General features: G+C 40.9%; 1 protein-coding gene across 1 annotated transcript in view; it reads right to left on the bottom strand.

The window, feature by feature from the left end:
* The window catches only part of DIAPH1 (diaphanous related formin 1), a 130,354-nt gene that overhangs the window by 72,257 nt on the left and 40,179 nt on the right, over positions 1-17,918 (bottom strand). The window contains exons 8-17 of the mRNA XM_087721842.1: positions 16,618-16,757; positions 13,814-13,922; positions 12,906-13,016; positions 10,745-10,863; positions 9,353-9,469; positions 7,044-7,159; positions 6,118-6,182; positions 3,893-4,072; positions 1,735-2,514; positions 574-691 (exon numbers count right to left, since the gene is read on the bottom strand). Coding sequence (XP_087577968.1) covers positions 574-691; positions 1,735-2,514; positions 3,893-4,072; positions 6,118-6,182; positions 7,044-7,159; positions 9,353-9,469; positions 10,745-10,863; positions 12,906-13,016; positions 13,814-13,922; positions 16,618-16,757 — 1,855 coding nt within the window. The remainder of the gene's footprint in view (positions 1-573; positions 692-1,734; positions 2,515-3,892; positions 4,073-6,117; positions 6,183-7,043; positions 7,160-9,352; positions 9,470-10,744; positions 10,864-12,905; positions 13,017-13,813; positions 13,923-16,617; positions 16,758-17,918) is intronic.

Below are 17,918 nucleotides of genomic sequence, written 5' to 3'. Positions count from 1 at the left end.
CTCCCCCCCAATATAAAAAGGTGGTTGTGGCACCCAGCGCCCCTTGGCATATGGTCTGGATTCCCCTGTGAACTGCCCAGCAGTTTGGAGGCTCCCACACATGGCAACAAAGTTCAACTTGTGCACAAACACTCTCTCTCTTTCTCACACACACACACAGACATAAGGGGGGAGGGGTATGAGGAATCAAGGATGGAAAAAGCAAACTCTCAAGTCCAAATTGAAGAACCAAGCAAAAACAGTACTCATTTGGGCCGAGGCTGAGATTAAACTGGCGCCATGCAGAGGAAGTAGAGGGGAGTAGCCTCAACTTTAACCTCAGTCTCTGGACAGATTGGACGTGAGAATAACCCATCAGTTACTCCTCTCACAGGCTATTTCAGATAATCCTCCTAATTTTCAGCTGCCACTTGCCCTGCTGCAAGCTCAATTTATTTTCCCCCAAAAGCATAAACCATCCTTAGCACGTTTCTTCTTTAGTGTACATCTATGAAGTTATTTATTTATTTGGTAAATTATATAGCTACCCATCTCACATTCCTTACTTATTGTTGCTCAAAATACATTACTCACATTTGGTCGGTGCAGTTGAGAAACGAAGTGTTAGCTTGGCAAAAAGATCATCACTCTCATAACGATCCTCCTTCGCTTTCACCCAGAAACAGCCTTCAGATAATTCCTGTACTGTAATCTGTAAAAGTTATATATAATATGGCATAATCCATATAAATACCATTGCACATTCTTATTGCAGTTTAAGTGTCCTGTACATATTTAAGCAAAAAGACTGTATGCCTGTTAGAAAACAAGTTATTTATTTGTTGATAAGCTTTTATGAAGCAGAAACCATTTCATCAAAAGTAAATAGTGTTAGTCTGAAGATAATATTGCTGAATTACATTTATCAATTTATGGGATTAATTTATTATGCATTTTTCATTTCATCATGAAATGCAAGAGGCGACACCTTTCTACCCATATGTCAAATAAGTGGGGCACAAATAAAAAAAGAATAATGTAATTACATGCTTAATGCCTGCTGCTGTGTAGCAGAAAATCAAAAATAGTTTGATTAGGAGAGACAAACATGCAAGGAAATGCATCTCAAAAACTGGCAGACATCAAAAGATTTTAAACAGAGAAGCCAATGGAGAAAATTCTAGGGTGTATATATTACCCCATATTCTAGCTAATGATTTTTATACTTCTGAAAGGTTTCATTCAATAACAGATACTGTAAGCCTTAAAATATTCTGGTCCTAAATTATATATGATTAGGATATGTACAACTACATTTTCCAGTTGAGAACATCTGATAAGAATATTCACCAAAAAAAAGCTTGGAAAGCTTAGACCACAATAACTATGATGTTTAAAATTCATACCTATGTATAATTTCACCCTGTAATCCATCCTATTTAAATTATTGCTATAATTATTTCTAAAAAAATTAAAAGCAGTATCAAATATCAAAATAAATATTTCACCATTTTAAAAGATTATTCATAGAGGTAAATTGACACATTTATTAAGTATCAAGAATACATCCAACTTTATATCTCATAAAATTCTGCAAAATGAAAATTAGTTGTAATAAACTTTTCTAGTCCTCAGCATTCAAAATCTTGAACACAAAGTAATTAACGGGAAAAAGCACTGGTAGACTGAGGAGCTTGAAAAAGAAAACATTGACAATGGGTAAAATACATCTAATTATCAATTAGAAGAAGTCACCTTGGACCAGTTAGTTCTCCTAAGTTGAGCTTCTGGTTTGTAAACCTTCTTGGGAGGCAATCCAAATGGAAGAGTTGGGGTTGCCATAATTCCAAAACCAGATAGAGTGGGAGGTGGTGGCGGCATTGGTATCCCAAACTGAGGTGGAGGTGGTAACCCTGCCATGCCCGGCAGAGGTGGTGGGGGAGGGGGCAACCCTGCCATACCGGGCAGAGGCGGTGGGGGAGGGGGCAACCCTGCCATACCGGGCAGAGGTGGTGGGGGAGGAGGCAACCCTGCCATTCCAGGCAGAGGTGGTGGGGGAGGGGGCAATCCTGCCATACCGGGCAGAGGTGGTGGGGGAGGGGGCAACCCTGCCATACCAGGCAGAGGTGGTGGGGGAGGGGGCAACCCTGCCATACCAGGCAGAGGTGGTGGGGGAGGGGGCAACCCTGGCATACTGGGCAGAGGTGGTGGGGGAGGGGGCAATCCTGGCATACCGGGTGGGAGTGGTGGGGGAGGGGGAACCCCTGGCACCCCAGGAAGGGGTGGTGGGGGAGGGGGAACCCCAGGCACCCCAGGAAGGGGTGGTGGGGGAGGGGGGGATCCAGGCAGAGGTGGTGGTGGCAACTCTGACATTCCAGGTAGAGGTGGTGGAGGAGGGGGCGACCCTGACATCCCAGGGATTTGGTGACTTTCTGTCTCGGTAGGTAATGGTTGCTGTGATGGGAAACTCGTAGATGAAATGACATGCTTCATTTTCTTTTTAAGTTCTTCAAGTTCTTTGGTCAGTAGAGCGATCTTTAGAAAAAGAAGTAGAACAAGTCAGACTGGAAAAGTCATAATTCTAAACCACAAAAATAAACAGACTGACCATCTCTAAGCCATAATTCACTACCCTGTTGATATTTCCTTTACTCCTTTGGGGTTTTGAGATTTCTTTTTGTGTAATCTAATGCAACAGATGCAAGAATAGGCAGATCACACTGAATTGGTAGTCTTATTCTGATTTAGGGCTGTGTGATTCCTGCACAAGAGATCCTTTGAAAAACAGCTTCCTGAATGGTCAAAGCAGGACTTTTTTCCAGCTTTACAAAGCTACTCTGGAAACTGATCATGGTTTTTCTGAACCAAACATGCACAGAACAAAGTGGCAGTGCAAGCAAAGTGTGAGGAGACACCGCAAGCTGGGTACAACCCACAATGGAAAAAGACAAACCTACTATATGATTCAAACAGTACTCCATTAATGTTCCTAAAGCATGCCTGGTTCAGAAAATCTTTTTTTCAGATTGCAACACATTGCACATCTGATTTAACATTTCAACCTAACCCAGTTGTAGATGGTTAGTATCTGGGGCTCTCATTGTTTCTGCACTAAAATATACAATTAGGATTTCCAGAGTAAATTATAGGTATTTTCACAAAACAGCTGCCATGATAAAAGTAGAAATTGGAAAGACTGCTTTTTACTACTACTTCAACTCTTACCATGTTAGCTTACTTTACAATTTTTTAAGGGTGTGCAAATTTCTAGGAAAAGCATGCTATAGTGGACAACTATCATTTTATTTTCTAAGAATAATTCTGGAGGTCACAGGGAGACCAAATTATTGTTGCCGAGAGAACTTATGCTAAAAAAAAAGTTTTGTACACAGTCAGACTGGTACTATAGGAAATGCTGTCAGACATACTGCAATGTATTGGACCACAGCAGGGACCCAGGGTTTATTAAAGGACACTCATATTTCTCAACTAACAACTTGTTATATTTGCTATAAGCTATCAAGACAAAATTGCATATGGTGGAGTATAAATCCATAAATAAATAAATGATCTGCTACAATCCCAGAATTCATATCCAACTCATTTTATTCACAAAAAACAAATCAAAGATTTCACATCATACAACTCTCCCAACTTCCTCTCTTAAACACTGTAATAAAAGGGATGTCATATAGTGTGGAATAGCAACATCTACATGCATTCAATAACATCCCAATATCTTAAAATCTTACAGTACAGCTTTTCATTCACCTCCTATCCCATTGCCCATTCTTTCACCAAGAAAATAGCAATATTTCTTCTTCTATTTTTTGATTCTTGGGATTTAGGGCTTAAACACTAAAATGGCATGTTTTTCTAATATAATCAGTATATTTATACCATTGCTCATTACCTCATCACTCAACAAAGAGCTATTAATTTCTATGTTTTGCTTCTCTGAGGTAATACGCTGTTTCTCAGCTGCCACTGTTTCTTTCTCCTGAAGTAAATTTTGAATTTTTTCCTCAAAATCACTTTCCTTCTTCTTCATTTCAACTTGTAATTCATGACGTGCAGTCAGCTCAGATTCCAGCTGAAAGAAAGAATTATGCACAATAATCATGCTAACATGCTCCATACTCGTTAAACCTGAAGCGAGATAATATTTTCCTTCTTGGGAAGTACAACATGGATGATGCTGATTAGATGGCAAGGAGATAATATTTAATACTAAATATGAAAACATTTCAGTAGAGTATGCATTACTTAGTTTGTCATAATCCAGGCCAAAAATGAACTGCAAAATTATTAAATAAAAGGAAGTTCTACATGTAATAACAAAAACATTATTATAAAATTCTAAAATATACAGGAATCTTAAGAAAAGCAGTAAAGAAAAATGTTTCAGTGTTTATGTTTTCTGTGTTACATTTTACTTTGGAGAATGTTTTAAAGATAAGCCAATTTTATAATCTCTTTGTAAAAAAAAGCAGAATAGAGCTTTTAATATAGATGAATGAATGACGACTTTTTCAGAGCACTGGCAGTTCTAAACCCTGGACAAGAAGATGAGGTAACTTGTATTAGTATAAGTGCAACATGCTAGGAAAGGAAAGGAAATTCTTAAGTGATGCTGACATATCAGATCACTATTCTATGTAGCTTGGTTTTATCTTGGCCAGCCATGACTGACCAGAACTCCTTCCCTCTTCTGCTATTCAAAGTCTTTTTACTTGAGGTGACAGGGACTGAATCAGAACCTTTTGTAAATCTCTCCTGACTATAAGATTTATTTTTTTCTTTTTAGTTGATACATTTAAAATTACATTTCTTTAATAAATTAATATCTCTTCCTGAACCCTTATACAATTTTTTACAAGATAACATATTCAGAATGATGTGTGAACAACTACCCCGATTTATAAAGTCTAGATTTAATGGTAATTTCCCACTTTATCAATGAGGAACAATGTGAATGTTGTCTCCTTCTATCAATTAGTACAGGGATCCGCAACCCCGGACTTCAGCCAGTTCAGAACCGGGCCACACAAGTGGCAGCCGAGTTCACGTGCACACACAGCTCCACTTGCGCAATCAGCATGCACTTGTGGTCATGCACGCAGCTCCACACACATGAGCGATGGGTGCTTGCACAGCCCCTCACATATGCAGCTCTACTCGCACAAGTGGCGAGTATTCATGTGTGAAGCTCCACTTGTGCCAACGCCAGGCAATTGCACTCATATTGTAGGTGTGCACGCTCATTCTTGCACACCTGCCACTCACAGGGAACCACCCTCACCCCCCTGCTGACCCACAAAGCCGGAAAGGCTGGGGATCACTGAATTAGAAGTACTGAATGGTTGCTGCCGCCTATCTTTTCTGGCATTAAATATACAAGTAACATTTGGTAGGATTTGGTCTATATACTGTTAATGTTTGGGAGAAAGCCAGGGGAATACTCCTCTTGCATACTTATACATACTTCTCCTCTTTGCATACTTACAAATAGTAGGGCATGAGTACTAAAGAGGCATCAAGAAAAAAGAAATAAACAGAAATAAACAGCTATCAGCACCACAAATGGAATAAAAACTTGTGGTCACACAAAAAGTATCGTATTTTTCAGAGTATAAGAAGCACCTTTTCCCCTCAAAAAAGAGGCTGAAAATCTGGGTGCATCTTATTCATTGAATACAGCATTTTTTCCTCCTGAAACCATGCCCCTTCACCAAATTGGCCGTGCATAGCCTTTAGGGGGCTTCCAGAGTGTTCCTGGGGGCTGGGGAAAGCAAAAATGAGTGAAAAAGAGGCCGATTCCCCCCGCCCCAGCACTCTATAAGCCTCCTAAAGGCTATGCATGCCCCATGCCCAGCACTCTATAAGCCTCCTAAAGGCTATGCATGCCCTTTTTTTGACAAAAAATGGCCCATTTTCACGAAAAACGGGTCATTTTGGGAGGTCTGCAGAGTGCAAAAACTTTTTTTTTTAATTTGCTTCTTCAAAATCTTGGTGCATCTTATAGTCCGGTGCATCTTTTACTCTGAAAAATACGGTACATTTAAGCTGTTCTGAGTAAGGAAAAAGCCAGTAAAACAAAGGAAGAATGAAAGATAAAGAAAAAAATATGATTGTTACCTTCTTCTCCAATTCCAGGGTTTTAGCTTCACTTTTTGCCACCTTAGTTTGATCAATGAAATTATCTACAGAAAAAAAAGTAAGACTACTGTGACAAAAATTCCCTTTTACACTAAGCAACCCTATAGAATAGAGAAACACACTTGGGGGAGGGGAGGAGTGGGCTTTTTCATTCTTTAAGGGGCATTCTCAGGTTGTGTAGTTGTATAGATTGTGGGGGGAAGGAACTGAACTAGATTTTATTTTATTTATATTTAATTTAAATTTAATGAATATAGTTAATTTTTGGCCACCTATATAATTATTAATTGCATCAGATTTCTACTGTACTTAGCTACAGGTGTAAATGCTATAGCTATTACCAATCTAAAAATTATAATTGACTACTGAAATCTTTGAAAGCCACACTCAAAATTTTCAGGAGGCAAATATAGCTTGGAACACAACTCTAATGTAAAGTCTTCTTCAATTTTTAGGTTATGCATTGCTTTGTTACATCCTTGATTTACCAGACATAGCTGAAGATGTGCATATCTGTCTTTCACTTTTCACTTATGTAACAGACCAAAAATAGATCATTTCTTATGTCTCAATATAACTGAAAGAGCAAGAAATGTCATGCTAGAGAGGTTTTCACTATGAACCAAAAGTACAACTGTGGCAATGCTTTTAATAGATTGTAGGTACTTTGGGCAAACAGTAAGAAATATTCTGAAATCTTTATTCTTTAAAAAAATATCTAATATATTAATATATTAAGAATCTAATCAACTAATATACTTAAGCTGATTTATTTTTACAATGGGGCAAAAATGATACAAATATATTCACTTTCTGTCAGCTCATATAATAGTAACAAATAGAAAAATACATTTTTCCTGGACAATTAGCAAAATAAATATAGTTATTAGTGGCATCAGACTCACCTATTAAGGCCTCAACATTAAAGTCAAAGCGTTTGCGCTTAAAGTCTGGATCAGCCCCATTCCTGAACAGAACTATCTGTGAAATGCATTCATCAATTAGCTTAAAATATTGAGGCCTAAGGCAAGAACGGAAAAAAAAGATATTAGTGCTGATAATCAGAAGTAAAGCTTAAAAAGTTATGTACCATGTTTTCTCGAAAATAAGACCCGGTCTTATTTCTTTTAGTCCCCAAAATAAGCACTAGGGCTTATTTGGGGGGGGTTGTTTTATTTCTTTTAAGTGCTACTGCCACGAGGTAGGGAGGTGGAACTACACGATGCACACACCAGCTTACCTGAGGGCCCTTGTGGCTCCATGCCCCGTGCAGCGGCAGCACCCATAACCATGTGCAGCAAGAGCCCATGTGACCACCGGCCCACTTCTTCCAGCACTGGTGAGGTTGAGTGACACGCCAGTGCTGTGACCACGAGGCAAGGCGGGAAGGGGGTGGAGGATAAGATGAGGTAGGAGAGGGGGTGGAGCTGCCACATGCGCACACTGACTTACATAAGGTCCCATGCAGCCAGGCCACCCATCCCTAACCCTAACCCACAATGTCTAACCCTAACCCTAGCCCTAACCCCCACCCCAACAGTGCAACCTGTGTGGCATTGAAGTTTTGATTGCTGGGCAGGACCTCTCCCAACAGAAACTTCTTCTCTGCTCCCCTTCCAGGGCAAATTGCCTTTGTGTAATCAAGCCCTGGAAGATTGTGGGAAGTGTGTGCTTAGAAGCAATGTGCAGCTCTCCCAGTAATGAGAATTGCAGAAAATGCTGTCCCTTTCAAACAATCTTCCAGGGTTTGAATGTCACACTTTCAACTTGATTTCCCACCCCACCTCCGCAAGGCTAGTCTGGTAGGCAGGATTGTGTTCTGCCTTCTCCACTGATGTGCAACCACGCTATGATTGAGCATAGACCATCCACCAAACCCTGCCGCTGTCTAACTGGATCAAGGGCGTTGTGGTACAATGGAGAAACAAAAAGCAGAGCGAGAAAAGAAGGAGGAGCAGAGAGAAGAAAGAGGGAAAATGGCTGTGAGAAGTGGGGTTATCCTGACTGGCCAGGCATTGAAGTGCCATCTACACTACCACTGGGGTGGGCTGGGGCGGGAAGAGAGAGAGAGAGAGAGATCCAATTCAACACAATAAATTGTGTTGGAACACAATGCCAATTGGAGAAGAGGCAGAAAAGGGGGCTGCCATTTTCAGAACAGTGATGTGGGGTGATGCAGGCTAGTGAGAAAGTGGGGACACTTGGGGCAATCGCTACACGGTAGAAGGAAGGGAGAAAGCAAGAGACTGATTCGATCAAACCTCTGTATGTGTGTTTGTGTGTATAAGAAGGAAACATCACACTCCCACCAGCCCTGATAAACAGTAATTCTCTGAGGTTGCATTGAATCTCTCTCTCTCTTTCATACACACACAAACACACAGAGAGGCTTGATCAGATCGCACTTGGCCTCCGCCTGCTGCTGGTGCCTCCTAGCATGTTTTGGAAGGGAGTTAAAAATAAATCCAGCACCCTCTCGCTGCCGCCGTGCAAACCCTAGCACGGGTAACAGCAGCTGCGCCTTCTCCCTTCTGAAATCCGCCAGGATGTAATCTGAATAACGCCGGTGGAAGTGAAATGCTTCCCAAAAGTGGGGCAACAAACGGAAAGGGCGCCAGGACTCGCAGCACTTTGTTTTGATTCAGGCACCGCTATTGACATGGAAAGAGTGGCATTTGCATGTCATGTCTCCTGAGAGACCTCACAAAGAGGCAGTCAAACCCCTCGTCTTCAGCTGTGTGGCTTCTCTGCCCTCCTCTTTCTTCTCTGCTTGAGCCCAGCCTAGCCCCCATCTCCCTCCAAGGAGGGAGGCCAGGTTCAAAGGGGATGGGAGGGATCGCAGCCCCTGTACTCTTCGCCTCCACCATCGAAGCTCGTCCTCCAGCTCCACAAGCAAAGACAGATGGTGGGATGAATCATGTGTCTCTACCCGACACCTCTACCTCTGCCTGCTGCTTGGAGGGACTGGACTGTATGGGCTGCAGTTGCTTCTGGACACCATTGGGGGGCTGTGCACACTCACCACTTCCTGTGCTGGCAATGCCCATACTGATCCCCCACTGATGCTCTGAACTAGGGCTTATATTGCAAGCAGCATGAAAAATCATGCTAGGGCTTATTTTTGGGGTAAGTCTTCTTTTTGGGGAAAATATGGTACATACATCCACACATCAATATTTTTTCACAATATTATAAAAAGAGTTTCCTTCTCTACCTGGCCTCATAGTCATTACGGATTAGCAGGAAATGCTGCAAAATTGAGAGGAAATGTTGTTCTGCCTTAGAATCCTTTACTGTATTCAGGAGAATCTGGAAGATTTCGTTGAAATCAGTAAAAAAAATTAAGGAATCAAAAGTGATTCAAAAGAATTACAGATGCACAGCACTAATTCATAAAAGAGGCCTAGTTTATCTAGTTAAAACCTGATTTCTGTATTTGTGCTAAAGGAATTAATATAAATCCAATAAATCACTTTTACCAATAAATGTTTAATTTAAAGCATTTACACATCAAATTTCAAATAGAATGTTCAAACTGGCTTACTATTAATAAAATATAGTTGCAGTCTTCAATTTTAGAATTTAAAAAAAGTGTATCAGAAAATTAAAACAAAATGGGTAAGGAAAACAAAAGCATTGTTACTAAGAGGTTATATTATATCTATAATACTACTCCAAAACTACGACTCTCTGGGGAGGAACAGTTCAGAGATGAGCAACTGAAGACGTATGATCACTCAGCGCTCTTTCTCTGCTTCAGTATAACTAAAGAGTTCCCACGAATACCTTCAAGTATTATGCCACATTTTCTATTACTGGAAGCTTAAAAGTATTTGTGCGCTCGTGTAAGTATGTATATGTACATATGTACACACACACACACAATACACACACACACACACCTACTTTGAGAACCCTTATCAAGTTCAGGGACTAACTAGTCTGAGCAGTCACGAGGAGTCAGCCCTGACATAAGATATAACATGATGTGTCAGTGCTGACTCCTCGTTTCTGCCTGGACTGGTCCCCTGCAGTTTACTTGACAAGGTTTCTCAGAAGTGGTTTGCCATTGCCTGCTTCATAGAGCTGGGAGAACAGGATATAAATCTGACAAACAATAATCCTACTGTAACAAAAGAATCTTGGAGGAAATAATAACATGAAATAATAGGGTTGTAGGGACGTTGGAGGTATTCTAGTCCAACCCACTGCTTGAGCAGGAGACCCTATAGCATTCTGGACAAATGGTTGTCCAATCTCTTCTTAAAAACCTCCAATAATTAAACCATCCATTAATTAATTGTTCTGTTAGGAATTTTTTACTTAATTCTAGGTTGAATCTCTCTTTAATGTTCTTCCACCCATTACTTCTTGTCCTGCACTCAGGTGCTTAAAAGAAAAGGTTGACCCCCTCTTCTCTGAAAGCCCCTCAAATACTAGAAGATTGCTATCATATCACTCCCCATTCTTCTCTGTTAGACCAGACATACCTAGTTCCCACAACCGTTCATTGTATGGTTTAGCCTCCAGACCCCTTATCATCTTTGTCTTATATGCTGCTGAGTTATTGGATGAGCGAGTCAAATATTTTGAAATAAAAGGATATTCCATTTCTATTCGAATGTCTTCCAAGCGGCTTCTGAGTTCTGCAGAATCTTCTTCACCATATTCTTCAAATACCTGCAGCTGTAGTTTCATCTCCTCATTGTCTTGAGCATGCAGTTCCTGTAAAGGAGACTGTCACTTCAGAGAATATCCACTAGACATTATGACTCTTTTTTATTCCAAGAAAACTTCAGATTATTTGGTGAAAGATTGTTTTGTTTTCTCTCTTCCCTTTCCTTTCTCCCCTCCCTGCTCCCCCAATAAGAGAACTAATTTGTTGAAATTACTTGAGAGAGAGACAAGCTGATTAACACAAAACTGATGACAATGTCCCTGTCAGGACATAAGATCCAGGACACAAGAGAAGCTATTTATTATTTATATATAAACAATTCACATAATTGAACACAAATTGCTTAAGGGTACAAATGATACAAGGTAGTTCTCAACCTATGACTTCAATTGGGACCAGAATTTCCATTTGTAAGCAAAAAAGTTGTTAGGCGAGTTGCACCTGATTTTACAATATTTTTACCATGTTCTTAAACAAATCACACAGCTTTTAAGCAATCTACTTTTTCCAATTGATTTTACTTGTTGGAAATCATCTGGAAAGGTCATAAATGGCATCACATTACCTCTGGATACTACAACCATTGTAAACACGTGCTAGTCATCAAGCACCCAAATTTTGGTCATGTAACTGTGGTGAAACTGCTATGGTCATAAGTGTGAGGACAATTTGTAAGCAACTTTTTTCAATTTTGTTGTAACATCAAACAATAACTGAATGATAGTATGTTGAGGACTAGCTGTATACAGATGCTATTTCACACATCTTAATTAATAAAAAAAATATGTGAAGCTGAGGATACCAAGCACAGTCCTATCCTTTCTGTACAAGGGATAGGTATGTAAGGGCTTCTATGAAAAGTGCTAACAGCAGAGTTCTCATCTTCATTCAATAATCCATTACATTTCCAACCATTGAGACTTCTTCATTTGCATAACTACACATTCGTTATTATTAGTTCTGTACCATTCTTCCTTTTGAGAACCCTAGGTAAATTAAGGCAATTATTCTTTTGAAGGCGGGGATGCGATTGCTCAGTGGTTAAGACGCTGAGCTTGTTGATCAGAAAGGTCGCCAGTTCAGTGGTTTGAATCCCTAATGCCATGTTACAGAGTAAGCTCCCATAACGAGTCCCAGCTTCTGCCAACCTAGCAGTTTGAAAGCATGTAAAAAAATGCAAGTAGAAAAATAGGAACCACCTTTGGTGGGAAGGTAACAGCGTTCCGTGCACCTTCAGCATTTAGTCATGCTGGCCACATGACCACGGAGACATCTTTGGACAGTGCTGGCTATTCAGTTTTGAAACAGAAATGAGCACCGCCCCCAGAGTCAGGAACGACTAGCACATATGTGCGAGGGGAACCTTTACCTTTACCTTATTCTTTTAAAATATGGCTAGCTATAAAAGAACACAGATATTCCTCGACTTATGACCAATTGTTTAGCAACCATTCAAAGTTATGCCAGTTCAGAAAGACAATGGGGAGCTGGCAGGAAAGGTTGCAAGCAACCGCTTGCCAAAAGATTTTTCCTTCCTTTCATGCATGGGGGGAGGAAGAATCCTTTGCCAGACTGCAAAAATGAAGCCATAAAATAAAAAGGAAATCTTGCATTGGACTGTAGAAATGAACCAAAAATCCAAGCTCTGTTTCTCCAGCATAAAATCTTCGTCCTGCGCAGGATGGGGTGGGGAATTCCTTCATTGAGCTGGAGAAACAAAATAAGAATCCCAAAGCTCTGTTCCCACACTCCATTACAGGAGTTCCCTTCTGTTCAGAGTTGAGCTGCCTGCCCTCTTTTAGCAGGCACAGTCCTTTCACTTTGTTTACTTTAAAACTGGGAGAGCTGGAAATGCACTTGTTGAGCAAGGCAGTCACATAGGTGTCTTGCTGAATGACTTCGCTCAATGAGCAAGATGCCAGTGCTAATTATGGCCATAAGTCAAGAACTACCTGTGCCCCCCCAATAATGTTAAAGTATAATTAACCCTATCAAATCACTTATATTTTACATTGAGTCTTAGGATAATAGATACAATCTCTCCCAATATAGCAAAGGTATCACAGTAGAAAGGAGATATATTTCTAACCTTGAGGATTTGCTGCAGTCCAGAGCGCATTAATTCACTGCGGATGTGCACTCTAAAGTCAAGCTCATCTGATGGGATGATTAGAGCATTGATCAACTGTAGACAAGCTACCTAAGAAAGTCAAAGAAAAAATATGTGTTGGATCAACCAATTTTTTTACTTCATTCACTATGAGCTAGCTAATTTGTTAGAACAACTGTGAAAAACTGCCAGACAAAATGTTTTTTCTACCAAATTTTATCACAGCAAAGCAGCCTAAAAGTGAAATTCAAGCATGCAGTACAAATAGTGTCGAGAAAAAAAATTCAGGAAAGAATCAACAGTGATAGTTGGAACTCAGATCTCATAGATTAAAACAACAAAAGAAACCAAATGAAAAGAACATGGTTCAATTAAACACCAGACAAAGATTTGAAGGCAACCCAGCTCATATTCTAAGTCTACTCCAGAACAGAAGTCTTCTCTTTAAAAATAATTTATTAATATTTATTGGCCAAGGTGTCTCTTGTCCCTATTATAATTAAATATATGCAGGAAATCGAGTAACCTTGGAATAATATACCTAGAGCAATTTGAAAAGACTTCTCCCTCCTTTTCTATCCCCAAACCAGAATGTAGAATTTTAGATTCACAACGCTTACAAAATGCTTTATAATTAATAGATAGCTTTCTAAGGTTTGTTAAGCTAATCAAACCATCTTCCTATTATTTTATACTCATTCTAAACAAATTGTCTGCTACTTTGGGCTGGTTCTGAAGATATACAAAAAGAATTTCAGGATAAAGATCCATTGAGAAATCAAGTGTACTTCAGCAATGGTGAAATGAAAGAGAAAACAACAGGCACCAGAGTATTATGAAAGATAAGGTAGATAGACTGTTACATTCTTTTTCCAGGTTCCTATTACCTTTAATGCCACTGATGTTCCACTTTTCAGGCCATCCACAATGGGTTTAAATCGTTCTACTTCATTCATTTCTGCGCGTTCAGTCAACGCTCCCAAAACTTGCTCGTGCCTAACAAAAAATAAAGGAAACACAGAAAATGGAATGAAAAAAGGAAGGGAATAAAAAGCAGTTTTTATCATTGTTATATACCAAGTCTGCATTTTTTTTAAAAAAATCTTATTTTGATGTGGCATTTTAAAGATCCCATATTAAAGTTTAGGATGCTAATCAAATCCTCCCGAATATGAACGTATCAAATTTAGACTCAATTATACAACTGGGATATACTCACAGATTATATCTGGCATTTGATGCTTTTGTAAAGGGTACAAATAACTAATCATCAACTTTATTAAATTCGAAGTTTGTTCACAGCTGCCAGTGTTTTTATTAATTATTGTCTTACTTCAACGGGCAATGTACTGTAGCAATAGCAGTAGACTTATATACCGCTTCATAGGCCTTTCAGGCCTCTCTAAGCGGTTTACAGAGAGTCAGCATATTGCCCCCAACAATCTGGGTCCTCATTTTACCCACCTCGGAAGGATGGAAGGCTGAGTCAACCCTGAGCCGGTGAGATTTGAACCGCTGACCTGCTGATCTAGCAGTAGCCTGCAGTGCTGCATTTAACCACTGCGCCACCTTGGCTTGTACCCCCCCCCCCGCCCCAGAACATAGAATGATAGAGGCTTCAGAGGTCTTTTAGTCCAAACCACTGCTCAAGTCAGGAAAACTTACAGCATCCTAGTCAAGTGGTTGTCCAGTTTATTTTTAAAAACCTCCAGTGGTGGAGCACCCCAGCCACTGGAGGCAAGCTACTCCACTGATTAATTGCTCTTACTGTCAGAAAATTTCTCCTTACTTTTAGGTTGGCTATTTCTTTCAACAAGCTTCCAGCCATTACTTTTTGTCCTGCCCTTAGGAGTTTTGGAGAATAAGTCAGCCCTTCAAGTACTTGGAAGAGAGCTCTCATGTTTTCCCCCTCATCTTTCTTTTTGATAGGCTAGATCCCTCAACCATTCTTTATGCAGTTTAGCCTCCAGATTTATTATCTTTGTTGTCTTCTCTGCACACTTTCTAGGGTCTCAGCATCTTTTTTCTATCATGGTGACTGAAACTGTACCAGTATTCCAACTGTGATCTTACCAGTATAGTATAAAACAGTACTAAAATTTCTCGTGATGTTGATGCTAACATGGCAAAACTTTGCTGGCTCATGTTTAAGTGGTCATCCATAGGATACCTAGATATTTCTCAGTTACTACTGTTGAGGCAGATACTGCCTATGTTATACCTATGCATTTGGTTTTTCCTACCTAAGTGCAGGATCTTACATTTCTCATCAATGAGTGAGTGGTTGGATTGAGCTAAGTGATAAAGTCTGTCAAGATCCTTCTAAATCTTGAGCCTATCTTCCAAAGCAGGGGTCCTCAAACTACGGTGACATATGGGCCACCGACGCAATGTATCCGGCTCATAGAGTGGTGGGATTCAGCCCCACTCCTCTCCTCCCAGCCACTCCTTGTGTGGCTGGCTTTTCCCAGCTGATGGGTCCTGGGGAGGAGGTGCCTTGCCACCTGCCCACATCACCCCCTCCTCCAGCCGTCAGACTTATCTTCCAGCATCCAGCCCTCATTGAGAGAGGGGGGAGGCTGCATGGTTTCTTTCCTTTCTCTCTTCTCGCTGTCTGCCCGGTTTAATGATCTGATTAGACTAGAGTGGCCAAGGCTATTATCAGATAAATGCTCAGCATCTCGATTGTCAAAATGCAAACCAGTTTGAAATTACAACACGTTGTAGTATCTCAGAAATGGCCAAGCACCAGCTTCTTGCCACGTTCTTAGTCCGTCCCTGTCCTGATTAGCATAGGCATTATAAAATGCTCAACGTATTAACAAAATTAAGTAAGGGTTTCTGGTGAATTTCTTACAAGGATCCTTATCTTCCAGTCCCCAGGGCTTGCAAAGCTCTGCTCACCGCAGCTGGAAATGCAGGATGGGGAGAAGGCTGAGAAGAAGGGGAAAAGGGGGGAAAAGCACCTTGCCATGAGCATGCTGCGCTTCCCCTTTGCAGGTCTGTGACAGAGTGGCAGGTCTGGCTTGGGGGGAGGGGTTGGGGGAGACTGAGATGAGCTGGGTGTGTGAGTGTTCTCTCTTTCTTTCTTTTCCTCCTTTTTTGTTCATGAGAAATCTCTGTTTTAGTTACAGTTTTAATCAGTGTAGTTCTCAATCTGGTTTATTGTGTGGTCATTCGAAACATATGATCAGGAGTTATTTTGAAAGAAATCCTGTTTGTTTTATTCTTTTTTTAATGGCCTATTTTAAGGAACCTGAAGCTGCTGTGGTAATGAAGTTAGGCAAGTGGCAAGAAAGTTTGCGCTCTTTTACCCTTTGGGGAATTAAATAAATAGATGCCTTTGAGCAAATACAACTTAGGAAGGACAAAGGCAAAATATATTGCTAAATTGGCCCATCCCATCCAGTCACATAACCACCTAGCCACACCCACCCAGTCACATGACCACCCACACCCATCCACCCTGTCAGGCAAATAAAACTATAGTCGCCCTCCACAACAGTCTGAAGGAAAGTGAATTGGCCCCATTTAAAAAGTTTGAGGACCCCTTTTGCAAAGTATTAGCAATTCCCTCCAGCAAATCTAATGACTTCTTTTTCTACCCCTCCAAAATTTTAAATTAGTAAAATGACCCATTCTTCTACAGCATACAATTGAATCAAAAGATAAACTACTCATTGTCACATACATATCCACAGGCTGAGGCAGGATGCAGAGAGCAGAGAGTAGCTTGATAGCGTCAATCATCATTGTAGGGACTTTAGGATCAACTGCTTTCGCCAAAAGTAGAATCCCATCCTCTGTTTCAAGCATTGTCTTAATTCCAAACTAAAAAGTAAAAATCAATACACCCTCAGGTGAATAACTTAGATTATAGGCAGAAATAATACCCATGACATAAAATGGTGCAAGTCTCACAAAAACATTACATTATATGTTCAGAAAACAAGAGAAAGGGAGTATGTTATAAGGCAGAACTTTTGAAGCCAATTCCGAGAAGAATTTAAGGGCACTTTCACTCAACACTGTTTCCATTCCTTGGTGTATTAAAAGTATTTTTCAGTCTGCGAAGCAATTAACTGAAGAACAGGCAGGGAAAATGAGGCGTTGGTTCTTACCTGATAAACCCCTTCTCTAGGCAGGTGGAGACAGCGGTCATGCATGGGTTAACTCAGTCAGTAACCAATAGAACTGAGTCTACCAAAGTGATGTCATTGCCTCGGGGGAGTGTCCTCCCGCTTTTGTGACGAAGGAGATAAGTAGACTGCTGTGGCTAGTTGACTGCTTTCAATCCTCCGGAAAACAAAAATCCCCCCTTAGCTCCATAATGCCCACTGTCAATAGGCCAGGAACCAAGGGTGGGGATGACCACTGTCTCCACCTGCCTAGAGAAGGGGTGTATCAGGTAAGAACCAACGCCCCATTCTCCAACGTTGGTGGAGACAGCGATCATGCATGGGACGTACCAGAGCTGGGCTTGTCCTCGGGTGGGATTGAGACTGGGCTAGGAGTTTGAAGAAGGGAGAACTTGCTGGAGGACTCGCCGCCCGAATGCCGCATCCGCCGATGCGTATCTGTCCATCTTATAATGGCGGATAAAAGAATTAGGAGTTGCCCAGGTGGCCGCCTTGCAGATCTCTTCCACCGAGGCCTGCCTTGTCCACGCTGTAGCCGCACTTCATGTGAATGCGCCGTGATGTTAGATGGAGGGGAGAGGTGGTTTGCTACGTAAGCCCTGGTTATAGCTGATCAGATCCAGCACCCCACCATAGATGGCGAAGCCTTTAGCCCCTTTTTTGTGGGATGGAAAGAGACGAAGAGCGCCTCAGTGCGTCTGAAAACGGCCGCCTTGGCAATATAGATCTTAAGAGCCCTTCTGACATCTAACTTGTGCCATTTGCGCTCGACCCTATGAGAGGGATTAGGGCAAAAGTTCAGTAGAGTGAGGTCCAGGGACAAATGAAAGGCCAAATTGACCTTTGGGACAAA

This window comes from Thamnophis sirtalis, unplaced genomic scaffold (genome assembly GCF_051295495.1).
Source record: "Thamnophis sirtalis isolate CommonGarterSnake01/CBP01778 unplaced genomic scaffold, rThaSir2_p1.2 scaffold_8, whole genome shotgun sequence".
NCBI lineage: Eukaryota > Metazoa > Chordata > Lepidosauria > Squamata > Natricidae > Thamnophis > Thamnophis sirtalis.
This window is presented reverse-complemented; position numbering and strand designations above follow the sequence as displayed.